Below are 14,064 nucleotides of genomic sequence, written 5' to 3'. Positions count from 1 at the left end.
GCTTGGCACCCCTCTGCTGCAACAAACATTCATTCTCACCTGCTCATTAAAAATACATTACCACCCAAAATGTTTCGTCATCAGCTTTTTAAATAATGCTCATTCTTCCTGAGAGCTGTCGATGTCAAACAAGGTAATGGGTTGTCCAGCACCTGGCACAGCTAGCGATTAGCCTGCCCATCAGCTTGTAAATGATCACCTTCCTGAGCAAACCCCTAACCTTGAGCGTACTCGTCGTGGATATTCATGAGCTTCCTGCTGGTCACGGTTAGCCAAGCAACACCTGTTGAATTAGCGCAGACCCGATGGATACCACAGGAAAAATATTCCATGAACATTTTACAACCCGTTTTTGGCACAAAGAAGACAATAGGCCTGAGGTTGTTGAAAGGACAACATTTTTCAAATGTGTTTCCTCTGATTTTCTCATCTTAAATTAGAAGCTGTTTATCACAGCTCTGCATTCAATTTGATGTTGCATACAATATCATATAGCCTTGCAACTCATGCGTTATTGCCTCGGAAATACAACCTTGCACTTCAATTCACCTCCAAGTGGTAATATCAGGGGACTCATCAAAGTGGAAAAAAAATAATATCCCTCTAAACCCCACAGCAATTACTCTGAATTACGCCAAATTATGAACCTGCAATTCAGCTCTGAGGCTGAGGATTAATGTCAGAATCCCTCCACTTTGTTGGTACATCTTAAATTGCCTTTCACTACCAACACGCACTTTGACAGTTTGAGAAATTTACAACCTTCTGAATGGTGTAATTACTTTTCTTTGTTTCCCTCTCCCTTGCTTTCCGTTCATTTTTTCTTGAAATATTCTTTTTTTCCCGTTTTCTCGCCAGAGTGTGTCATGCAGGCTAGAGGTTCGATTCATCTCCAGTAATGATTTGCCCTTGAGTTTGTCAATATTTAAAAACCACTTTGTCCCCCAGAAAATCATAGACAGCCAGGCAGATAAATGTCACAACCTGCTGATATTTATCTTTTATAAATAGCACACTGTCCGAATGTTTGACGAGCGCTGATCCTTGGCGAGCAGGAACAGGGAACTCAGCTTTCTCTTTTCCATTTGCTTGACCTACAATTTCAGCAGTGCCGCCCAAAACGAGGGGCCTCTACTTTACCTCAGACATGCCGCCATTAATAACCGTTCAAAGCCACCGTCTGCTGTTCTTTGATGGTGGGAGCCCACATATCTCCCACAGTGCCACAGACTGGTCGAAATTTTGCAGAGTGAGTCGAGTGGTGAGCTGTCCTTTCTGCCTCTGTTCATTACTCTTTAGTAATGGCTGTTCTCTGTTGGGGGTTGATACTAAATTGGCTGTTAGAGGCCAGAATCCCGCACTGGCAGTGGCAATATAGGAAAAGACAGCAGGAGAGACCTTGAATCACCCACCTTTTTCTTTTCTGAAGAATGGATGTCTTCTCTTCAATGCACCCATATCGGAATCCCTCCCCCCACCCCACTCACCCGGCCGCACACATACAAACACACACCTGTCAGCCATAGACCTTATTCACAGCAGCGCCATCTTTGATTTTTAATGGGAATGAAAGCGAGGCTGTGAGGGATAGACATGCATCTCTTCAATAGGCTTTAATGTGTTTTTGGATTGTTCTGCTCATGAAACACTGGGAAAATATCTTTCCAAGAAATGTCAGTTGACAAAAAACTCCCGACAATATAAGCTGTGGAAAATTGTAAGTAATCTAGGAGCTTTATACAGCTTTATACAGCTTTATACAGCGGATGCCATTGGAAACACGGCAAGTCTATCCCTCACAGCCTCACTTTCATACCTGTCATGGCTCTGCTCTGAATAAGGTCTATAGGCGCTTCACAACAGAGGCATTTTTAATTCTTTCTGGGTCATTGATTAGAGGGTATGTGGTATCCGGTCCAGATCCAATACAAAGAGACAAGGCCTGCATACAGTGACAAAGGCTCGATCTTTCCTTTTTAGAGGAAAACACTGATTTTAGCCTCTCATCATAAAATGATAGTCTAGTGTCAAGCATTTGCTGTAGTTTAGTTCTGGCTTTTAGCTAATCAAGTAATGCTGTTTTTTTAACAGTTGCATTCACAAGAAAGCTTTTCATGAGAATCCTGCTCTCTGTTTATTGTTTATTACTCTAACCACAAGCAATCTTCAGGGTTCCCATGGGTCCTTGAAATCCTTGAAAGTTTGTGGATCTGGAAAAAAAAAAGTCAAGGCACTGGAAAGTTTTTGATAATAAACATACATAGATACAGGTCCTTGAAAGTGCTTGAATTTATTTTGTGCAAAAAATTCCATATTATTCCCTCCAGTCCGCTAATGTGTTATTTCGCCAACACTTCGTGGCCTATGCATACTAACTTAAATATGTTCTGTCAATGACTGTATATTGTGTTCAATTAACCACCCCGAGCCGTGTGGAGCACTTTTATGATGGATAGATGCACTTTTTTGCTTCAATCTGATGGTTGCAATCCACTGCCATTATTAAGCTCGGAAGCATCAGGGTGTTTATTAATATTACTCCGATTGTATTTGTCTGAAAGAAGAAAGTCATATACACCTATGATGGCTTGAGGGTGAGTAAATCATGGGCTAATTTTCATTTTAAAGTGAACTACTCCTTTAAAAGCATATTCAAATATATTAAAACTTCTGGTTACATGAGCCTAAGCGCTTTTCAATAAAATCCATGCAAAAGTTAATATCAGATCATTTTAGAATACAGTATAGGATGTAATGAATATTCTTCAGTTTTATGCAAAACAGAAATACGACAAATAGAATATCAGATCTCTGGCATATAAAATAAATGCAAAAAAATGCTTTTTTTCATAGTTGTGTTTGACACATGAAAACTGTAACAATGTATCTTACAAGGTAACACGATGTAACCACAATCACTTGCAATCACTTGAAATTTGTGTCCACATTAAGTCCTTAAATTTGAGTGTATTGGACCTGAAAAGTCCTTGAAAGGTCCTTGAATTTGAGGTTAACAAAGGGAATTTTGGGAACCCTGAATCTTGCTCCTCAGACATAAACGTGCTTCTCAAAGAGTTTTGTTCAACCCAGGGCAGAATGTACCTTTACGGATCAAGTTATTTTCTTTTGTTTGTGTGTGCACTGATTGGTTCTTAGATTAATCCTTTGTTTAGGTGGACCATAGTATTCCTTGCTGACTTGGAGTGCTAGGCATGATGAAACATGATTCATTTAAAGTTTTATATTATTTAAACAATTTAGTATAGTGCATAATTCTTGTGTTCTGTTAGAAAAAGAAAAAAATCATAGTTTCAAAATGGTTTTGTGTTGGTAGGTAAATTTTACATTTAAAGCAATTAAATTCATTTTATTTTTAACAAGAGCACAATTTAAATATCCAATTTTTTTTTACGTTTAATTTAAAAAATAAAACTTCAACGTTCAAAAATCTGAGGGGGCATGATGCTTCTGTTAGTCATTATTTTTTTAGAAACTTCCACTTTGTCCACCAGTTCTGTCGTCTCCACTTTGTCCACCAGTTCTGTCGTCCATCCTGTTGTGACATTGTTAGATGTGACGTCTGTGATCTGCGCACATGATGGAAGCCTTGGCATTGTCTGTCTGGCTGCATTATGTTCCAGTGATGCGAATCATCTTTGTATAATGTGTTTATCTGTGGGGAAGTTGAGAGTCTGATATGTCACTCAGCTTTTTGCATGGCCGCCCACTCCCCACTGCGTTCTGCTTTAATCCCCCCACCAATGAAATAGAGAGAAGTTCTGCAAGGTGAAACATGACAGGCTGCCACATTGTTGACAAATAACCTTTCCTTCCATTCCTGTCAAGCCCCCCGAATGACAGCTTTAGCTTTCAACGACTGGTGCGCTTTTGAAATGTCAATTTAGCATCTTGACACATATTGACGACAGATAGCTGACATTTTACAGGCCTTTCAGTTAGGAAAGCGAGTAATCCCACTTATCATAATGCCAGACATGCTGCAATAAAAGAAAGTAACACTGAACTTCTCATTTCTTCATTTAAAAAAAAGTGATGTTCTCACATCAGTCTTCCTCCAGAGGGAATGAGTGAGAAGGAAAACACATCTGACAGGATGTCTCAGTCTTCATTTCTTCAAATTTCTCAATCACCAGTCCATGAAAATGCACTACTCGGCATGTCCAGGAGCGCCAAACCTTCAAAATCACTCACTCTCTTTTATGACATGTTTGGTAAAGGGATAGTTCACTAAAAAAGCTATCATAATTTACTCACACTCATGTGTTTACAAACTCATGGTCCATTTGACGTGTGTGCTGTCTACCAAGTCTTCTGAAACCACACTATATATTTATGAGAAGAACAGACCTAAATATAAAGGTGCAGTAAGCGATTTCTGAGAAATGTTGTTTAAAGTGGATAAAACCAAGAGCCACAACACACTTGTAGCCAATCAGCAGTAGGGGGCGTGTCCAATCATGATGGGTGAGGAGAGAGCGTGAGCAAGAGAGAGATTTGATTGATAGACTGTTGAAATTTTTTTGCTCTTCCTTGTCATTTGTTCGTCATCTTCGCTTTATTTTTCACAAAACATTATTTTTTTTCACTTCATCTATGATGAAGAGACACTCTTGCATAGTGTGTTTGTGCATTTTGGGGGTGGTGCAATGAAGGGAGGGGCGTATTTGTTTGGGCTGATTTCAAATATCAACAGTGTTTCTTAGAAATCACTTACTGCTCCTTTCAGTCATGGAAGAAGTGCTGTCCGAATCATGATGAACTTTTCTTTTTAATCTTTTGAATGAATCAGATTATTTAGTTTTTGGTCTCAATGATTCGTTCAATCTAGTAACAATCCACTGAAGATGAATATTATCATATTATAGAAAATAACTTTTAACAATGTATTTTGGTCTTTTTATCACACAAAGCTATTGTATGACTTCAGAAGAGTATAGTGCATAAATCGTATGGATATTGTCTTAATTGCATGGAAAACAATAAACAGCATTTTACTTTACAAAATCCTTTGTGCTCCATTGAAGAATGAAAGAAACAGGTTTGGAATGACATGATGGCCAATGGGGAATGGGTAAATAATGGCCAAATTTTCACGTTTGGCTGAACTACTCCTTTAAACCGAGTGTGTGTTTTGTAATCTAGGGCAGTAGAGCTGGTGGCCAGCTACATCTACAGTGAGTTTAGCCTCGGCCCAGACGTGCTCTAGATATCAGAGACGATACCACTCTCCTTAATCACAGACTCCTGGGAACACCACCTTGTCCTTTCCTCTGTTTCCCATCCTCCGTAGTAGCTGAAAGAACCAAACCTCTCTCTTCCTCACACCCATTTCAGCCACACAAGGTATGTCACATAAATAAACGGTCTCATTACCCTTATGAATGTCCCACTGTGGATATACCACCGACAGCCCGTCTCAAAAGCTCAGTCCTCCTTTGGCTTTCTGCCTCTCACAGGACACAGCTCTATTAGGCCCCATTTAGCCATTCACGTCTCTTCCTTCCCACAACACGCAATTCCTGTCTGACCCCCTTCGCCCGACTCCGCCATTGTGAGCCAACGCAGCAAAGAGACATTGATGGACGCTGATGGACACTCCCCATTGAGCGACTCAGTCCTTCCTTTTGTAAAGCCTCTTTCAGGAGGAAAGGTTTACAAAATGAGCATTGAGAAAAGACAAGAAGGGGGGTTGATGTTCGATATGACAGGCCTCTCCGAATGCTCCCAGCTTTCTGACAGGTGTGGGTGAAGGACATGTGAGGTAATCTAGAGTTTGACAGCGCGAATATAAGCACTGACACTCTGGGTGCCAGGGCATTAGTGTTTCCGTTTCCTTGCACACACTGTCTCCCGCACACACACTTCACTGCAGGTCAGATGTCTGCTGATGAACCATCACTGAAATACAAGCTCAGGCCCGAGATGTGCTGGTACAGATAAGCAGCACTTTCATTATTATTATTTTTTTACTAGCTATCACTCAGCCCCCATTAAGAGATAAACGACACTGGCTGTAATTTCAGGTCTGCCTGTGAAATCCTAATCAAATGGCTCTTAAAATATTTTTGCTGCACACGAGCATGACAGGCCACGTCCCATGAGTTACAGCAGGCAGGGTCATCCATCAGTGATCGTGTTTCAGTGCCATAAAACCTGCATCTGTCCCATCCATCGCCAGTGACTGACATGACCTGGCCTTCTCTCCAACTACTACATTCTCCTAGCCAGAGGAGAGGGACATGGGCTGGGTTACACTTCCCTTCACCAGAGGAGACCAGAGCAGGCTGACGTCTGAGCGTGGATGGGCTTTTGAGAGGGGTCAGGCCTGGAGGTCAGAGAGCGGGCTTAAGTCAGTGTTACTGAGCATGTAAAGGGTCTGTATGCAGAGTCCCTGGAGAGTGACAGACGTGATGAGGCTAACAGGGCCTGCTGCGTGACAAATGTCCATTCAAGTTCTGGAATGGCACCTGTGTTGCAAACATATGGCAGCGGAATTGAGACGTATTGGGGAGCCGTCTCCGAGAACAGCCATAAAGTTGTCACCCCACAGTTTTTTTGTGTTTGAGCTTGTGTGTGCGTGTCTGTTAGCATACTATATATCCAAATACAGTATGTGCCTTTCTCCCTTGATATTAAATGGAGATAAGGTGAGCAATTGCTGAAAATGCTGAGCGTGTCAGATCAGCACACATGGTCGTCCTCCTTCTACACTTCATTTACTCTCTCTTTATTTAATTTAACTTCTGCTAGCCAGGCAAGAAACAGCCAGAGACTATTAAATACAATTTGATGTCTGCTGTTGTATCGTGTGGCTTCATGCCTTAGCTCTAATTTCTGGGATTAAAATGAAGATGAGAAAGTTTTTATTTTACTTGAGAAATCTTAGTTATGGTTCCAAACTGCAAAACCTTATGTATTGTATTAATCAGTGCTTTTGTCTTGCTTTCCAGTAAATGTATTTAAACATTCTCCAAACAAGATACATTTACTTGTTTTGCCAAAATATGTTTTTCTCATAAAATAAGATTTTCTCAATACAGTCCTGTAAATATATTCATATCTTGAATTCTCGTATCTGTTTTTTTTGTTCTTAACCCACTGCCAATTTAATTTCTTGCTGTATACACTAAATTTGGTTAGATATATCCTTGAAAGCAATTTTCATCATCATTTTCATTATAATTTATGCAATAAAAAATCTCTTCCCGCTTTCTTTCTATTCCAAACCATTGCTGAATTGAAATCATTTTAATTTGGCTGTCATACACCCTTGTTATTGAGAATATTTTTTTCAAACATTAAATAATTAAGATGTCAGTATAAAAGATGAAAATATAAAATGACACTTTATCAAAACTAAAGATAAAAAGAAAAATATTCAAATCTGTCATATTTTTGGCCCACTGTGTCTTTTGAGTAAACTCAAAATAACAGGACATGTCACGTATATTCTCTGAAAACAGTTCTTAATATTTTATGCAACTCTTGTGTTAAGATTTTTAATTGGGAAAACAAGACAAAAATATATTTTTGGCCAATGCAGCATTACACTTGTGCTCAATATATTAAATAGGAAATGAAACATGTTAAACTACTGTTTTTACTGTTTGTATAGCAACACCCATATGGGCCAACTATTAACCTCAGCACAAACTATATTAATGTGAAAGAGACTTATCATGTAGTTTATTTATCAGACTGCCTGCCACCTCAGGTTTTTTTATGCTTGGGTTAACCTCTATATAGATGTGCTCTGAACAGTTCCAATGCTATATTATTTATAGGAATTTCCTTCCAAATTGATCAGACTACTCCTGTGAGCCACAGTGTTCCTTTGTTTTCTTTGGGCTAACATTCTGTCACCCCTCTTTGAAAGTGTATCTTCCTTAGGCATAATGGCACAGAAAGCATATAGAATTGTGTTTACTTATAGGGGCAAAAACTAATTGAGTACAGAAAAGCACCTTTCCGACAAGGATTGTGTGTCTGTCAGACTGATTATCATGGGAATGAACAGTACCATGCGCCATCAGTTGCAGAGGAGGCTGGAAATTGAATTTTAACAGACTCAACAGTCCCTCTTTCCTCTCCCTCCATTGTTTTTGATTTTGTTGTTGTGCTCTTTGAAGCCAGCAGCTGCAGAGTAGATAGGACCCAATGGAACGTGTTCACCCAGACTATGGAAATGTACCCAAGCACTCCCTCGACTACACTATGAGAATCCAATCTGAAAGCTGTCTGTGCTCTCTCACCGCCTCTAGGATTCAGGTACTTGCTTTGTTTTGGTCAAAGAATAGATCAATCCTTGTTTTTGTGTGTGTGTGTGTGTGTGTGTGTGTGTGTGTGTGTGTGTGTGTGTGTGTGTGTGTGTGTGTGTGTGTGTGTGTGTTAGTTACAGCCCATCTTGAGGTTTTTTTGTTTACATGGATGACTTTTAGGGTGGAAACAGTGCAGTGCAGTGCAGACCTCAGACAAAAGCTTGAAGCTAGATGTGTTGTGATTCCCAACAGATTTGCACTCATGTATCTATGTTTTGCCTTAAGCAATCCATACCACACCTGTCTTCTTCTTTCAGCCTCTCAGCAAACCTTTCTTACCCTCCTCATTCTCTCAGCACATCATATTTTTACTTGAACAGCGCACACTGTATCCCAGTATACTGCGGGGGTGGTCAGAACATCCTCCGTTGAGCTCTTTGATTCATGATCAGCTACACACACCTGAACCGCAGGGATAAAAATGCATCATCATTAGGGGTGTTCTGTTTGACAAAAATCATACATATCATGCTGATATTATACATCACAATAGTGTTATTTTTGCAGAAAATGCAACCTCTGAATCTGACTAGGTACGTCTTAAGCCATTGTAAAATAAATGTATGCATACTTGCACACCTGTGACAGTGTGACCACACATCTGTTGAATTTTATAATAATGTGGCAGGTTCCAATGTTGCTTGGCAACCCAGTAGGGGTTTTCAAACTTTTCATACATTTTGTTGTATATTATAAACATTTTTTTTTTTACTGTGGGAGTAAAACAATTTAAGAACATTTTTCTTTTTAAATAAAAAGTAAATTAAAGATGATAATAAATAATTGCTTTTTATTTTGGCAATTTAATAAAACATATAATAATTATTATTGTAATTGTAAATGTATCATAATATATTATGTGGAAAATGTAGAAATGTTAAATTAAGCATATTTAATATCTTACGGTTTTTTTTTGGGGGGGGGGGGGGGGGGGGGGATTACAGATTGCACATAGAGGTTAATATTCGTATTACACTGTTACAACTTGGGTGTTCAGACTAAGAACCAAGTGAAGAAAAAGTACAAAGAGATAGTAGAGCACTTGTCAAACACAATTCGTATAACCTACTGCACTATTGTTTGCCGTCATGTGTGTCTTCAAGCCTGCATATGCTTCAAAGAGACAAACAGGAGATGAGAGTGAATGAAACAGACATTTTCAGGCAGCACTAGAAAAGGTCAAAGAAGCCATGAAACGGCCTTGTCACATCAGAAAAGAATTCTTCTGCTGCAGTCCGAATCTGCCAGAAGCTTCTCAGCCGCAGTGCACACTCACTTACTCGCCGTTTGTCATTCTGCTTAGTTCTAATAGCAACCCTTCTGTATCAAACTACCATCAAAAAAGGCCACATGAGTAACAAAGAAGAGTGCAGGAAGTTGAGCAATGGTTTTGTCTTTCTGGAAAGGCTGCTGCACATACATATCATTGTGTTTCATCTTATCTATGTTCAAGGAAAAGGATTTTGTGGCCTCAAGTTACAACACATAATCTCTTGCTCTCTCTCTCAATTTCTCATTCTAGATTTGACTCACCAAAGGTTTAGACGAGGACGTGATCCCTCATGATGTGATGAATGCCGCTTAAGATCCCTGACTCAAAATCGGCATAGCTAGTTGTAGGCTAATGCTAAATACAGCTTAGTCGGTCTTTAAAACCTCCCCTTTTTCCCACCTCGTGCTACAACCGGAAAAGTAGTGTTTTGAGGAGATTGTAAAAGTACTTTTAAGGTTCTAATTATGTTCCCCTGGCAATGACACACATAGAATACATTGCATGTCCAAAGCCTTTAGGGCCCTGTTTAAACCTGCTTCTTTATTTATGTGTTTTCAGTGTTCGCACACTTTGTTTTCGACTACCTCTGGAAGTGGTCGAAAGTGGACAAGTTCAAATGTTTTAGACACCATTTACACCTGTATAACATTGTCCATTTGGGATCAGATTGACAAAAACACATCTTATAATCAGGTGAAAACAGAGCCCATGAAAGAAAAGTAAAGTTGAAGGACAGGTAAACATACACTGTAGCTTTGTCTACGCAATTGCCTCTAACCATACAGTACAATTAATATAAATAAACTTGATTTTAAGATTGAAGTAGATTTTCAAGGCATTTTGAACTGGCTGCAGGGCAGAGAGGTTATTTGCATTTCAACTGTGGTCGGAGGTAAACACAGTCTTAAGCTCAGCCAAGCGCCTACTCTGCTCACAATCTCCACTACTCAAAACTCAACTTCTTCATACACTTCTCGTTAACATGGTGCAATCCCAAATAAACCCAAGAGTGGATTTATTGCAATAATGACAGATAAGTGCCGCTGGGGACCCCGGCACATATGAAAGCGGATGTTTAATCGTCTCTATCATATGCTTAAATGTGTATGAGTGCGTGCATATGTGTCGTTGTCATCATGTACTCAGCAGTTCGACAGCTGGTGTGGGTGGGTACTAAATGGTTAGTCATCATCACTCTGTTGTAATATGACCCAGATGTTCTTTGGCAAAAGCACATTCATCCAGACACATTTGCCTAACTGCCACAATTAATTACCAAGGACAACTGATTACATCTGCACAGCGTAACTACGCCGCCTCACCATTGGTTAACCCAGTTTCATTTGATTCTTTCCGCAGATCAACCATCCAATCATCATCAGCAGGGCCAGTCCACACTGCCACCAGCTCCACCTCCGCACAAGCAGCAGCCGTCGGTGACGGCGCTGAACCACAACTCTCTGAGTAGCCGCAGGAACGTGAGCCCGGCCCCTCCGGCCGCCCTCCCCGCCGAACTGCAAACCACACCCGAGTCAGTGCCGCTGCAGGACAGCTGGGTCCTGGGCAGCAATGTGCCGCTGGAGAGTAGGTCAGTTACGCAATCACACACACCAGCACAGTTACATCCAACCAAGTGTGACCTGTGATATGGACAGATCTTTTATTTGACATTGCTCACACAGCAGAACACGTGACCTTCATATCTGTCTCAAAACAGTATGACTACAGGGCTTTTATTTATAATGCATCAAGTATCCAGCATACTAACAAACCTGATATTATAATTTACATTCATCATTCACAAATGAATTTTTTAACATCATCAGTCAAAATTAGGTATCATCAGTCTCACAAAGCGTTTTATAACAAGGCAGTTTCAAAAGTGCTTCTGCTGACTCTGCTAACATCCTAGAGTGTGAGTGACTTAGACCTCGCCAAGCTTAGGGGAGGATACGGCTTGGTTGTTTTCCCCCCATAAATCAGTGAGGCTGTAAGCTCGGAGGATACTCTTAGGGGTCTTTAAACACTAGCAGAAGGGAGTGCTTTGTTTTGGTGGTTGAACGTTAGCACTGTAATGGCCTCTCTCTGTTTTTGATCTACTCTTTCTAGTGACACTGTATATATAATGACTAAGCCTACCCCATTAAGGGATGTAACCACCTAGCACTCCTTTCATTCATCCTGTGTGATATAAGCAGAGTCAGACAGAGTGGGGGTGGGTGCAGAGAGAAAGAAATAATGGTCGTTCGAGAAACTTTTTTAAAGCACTTGGTAAGTGATGCTGTCATTGTCATATCTTACTGCCATCCTTTAAAAATACTTGATGAAAGGCAGTCAAGAGAAAGAGAGACCGTTTTTTGAAGGATGAAGGAAAAAGGCTTTGAAGAATATATGTACAGTCCTGCAGTGGCTAATGGCACCTCAATATCAAGCCAACAAAATATTGAAAAAAGTAAATGTAACCGTGCCATTCTACAGTATTTTGCTGTAGTGCAGGTAGTTGCTTAAAATGCTGTAATATGGCTTCACGCAGAAATGCTCAAATGCACTTCTTAATGAAAATATACGTTTTGAAAAGGTTTCATGTAAATACAGTTGGTTTGCCTTGAGACAACATACACAGACCGGACAAAAAAGGACTTTAATTTGTTTACTTTAATAAATTGTTTCTTTTTTGATAAATATTTAGAGGTAATATTTATATATTAATATGTAATAATATTGGCTTAATACCTAATGTAATCATATTAAATCAACAGTTTTTACCGTGGTATTTAAATTGATATTGGAAATTTTGAAATGATCTATTGATCTCTGGTATAGACTACTAAAATAATGGTATTGTGACAACCCTAGTGGACAAAAAAGTAGTTTTTAAATATGAGACATTAAGTCAACCCATTAAACATACTGTACATCATTCCTCACAACCTTGTAATTGTAATTGTAATTGCGTTAGATTAAATATGGCAAGTACCCTGACTAAGGTTATAGGCATGCGGGTTCTGTTGAGTGGCTTGCTTTTGAATTTATATTTGATGTACAAACACGGTGTTAAGAGATCCAGGAATAACACACCTGCCTCTGCACCTCCGGCCTCAAGTTTCACTTCATGGCCCTTCACATGGACACAGTGGTCACAAAACAGAAATATCCAACAGCTACACTTCCTTTATGGTCTTTCCCTCTGTTTCTCTGTTTTCCTCACAACTCTCTCTCACTTTATATTGTATCTCAGTTCTTTTTTATTGCTATGCCGTGGTCTTGCTTTTTTGCCTTGTGCCGTGTCAACCACAGCAAGATGTCTGCACTTTTGTCCATTGTTGTTCACCCCCATTGTTTTGCTTTCTGTCTCTTCTCCAACTTTCGCTCTGCTATTTGTTTTTGTTCTTCTCTCTCTGTCTCAGTGGTCAGACCATATCCTCGAAACCTTATCCTTGGCATTCCTCCACTCATATTGACAAAGAATTATGTAGATTTCTGTAGATATTAGCAAGAGAGCTTAAATGTCTGTTTATATCATGAGATCTCACTGAGGAAGACCACACTGGACCACACACAGTCAGTAGGTTCTCTGACACTTACAGATGCTTGTAAATCCAACTATGGTGTTGCATCTTCTTACCAAATAAACACTCTGAAAACACACTCTAGTTCAGTTATGCTCAAAATCACAAATTGTATGCGTGGCTGCATTGGTTCAAAAGGTGCCGTGTTCCAAGTTAGACATGGAGCTTACTTAACAACTGTTTACATGATACGGACTGACTTTTAGAGTTAAAATAAACAAAACATCCAGCTCCTCGACAGGCACAACAGTGAAGTTTAGATGAAAGTAATGAGAAACATCAGCAGTAGTAAATGGATGAAAACATGCTGGCAGAGAGTAGAAAAGCGAATGCTTCACAACATGTCCTTGAACAAGTCCATTGATTTGTTTGAGGCAGTGGATTCTGGCTGAAGAAATGAACAAAAAAAATCAGTAGACTGAATTAGCCTTTGGAGAAAATTTAACAATCCAGTCCATAAATGCATCCTGCTAATTTACTTGCACCGGGATAAGTTATTATTTGACGTTATTTAGTTGCTGTTTCACATAATTTTCATTAGTGGAATAATTTAGCTGTTAGGTATAGTAAATTGCTCCAACGACACCTATGTTTCAATAAAGACCTCTTCCATGTATTTACTAGGGATGCACCAATACCATTTTTTCATAACCGATCCGATACCAGAAATTCTGAGTATCGACCGATACCGATACAGATCCAATACCAGCACAGTGGGGTTTGTTTTAGTTTTTTTTTTTCTCTGTGTGTTGAACTGATAATCACTCTTTTGTGTGTTAAATACAATCTACTTAATACAGACAACTTCATTATAAAGAAAAACAACAAATCAAAAAAAATATATGATCATAATCTAAGTTCATATTATAACTAGATTAGTGGA

At 39.5% G+C, this 14,064-nt stretch overlaps 1 protein-coding gene across 7 annotated transcripts in view; it reads left to right on the top strand.

Moving 5' to 3' along the window:
• tenm3 (teneurin transmembrane protein 3) overlaps window positions 1–14,064 on the top strand; it is a 275,552-nt gene that overhangs the window by 152,542 nt on the left and 108,946 nt on the right. For all 7 annotated transcript variants that reach the window (XM_079853357.1, XM_079853356.1, XM_079853352.1 and 4 more), the window contains one exon: window positions 10,972–11,200. In XM_079853357.1, coding sequence (XP_079709483.1) covers window positions 10,972–11,200 — 229 coding nt within the window. The remainder of the gene's footprint in view (window positions 1–10,971; window positions 11,201–14,064) is intronic.

This window comes from Squalius cephalus (assembly GCF_949319135.1).
Source record: "Squalius cephalus genome assembly, chromosome: 2".
In the NCBI taxonomy this organism is placed as follows: domain Eukaryota; kingdom Metazoa; phylum Chordata; class Actinopteri; order Cypriniformes; family Leuciscidae; genus Squalius; species Squalius cephalus.
This window is presented reverse-complemented; position numbering and strand designations above follow the sequence as displayed.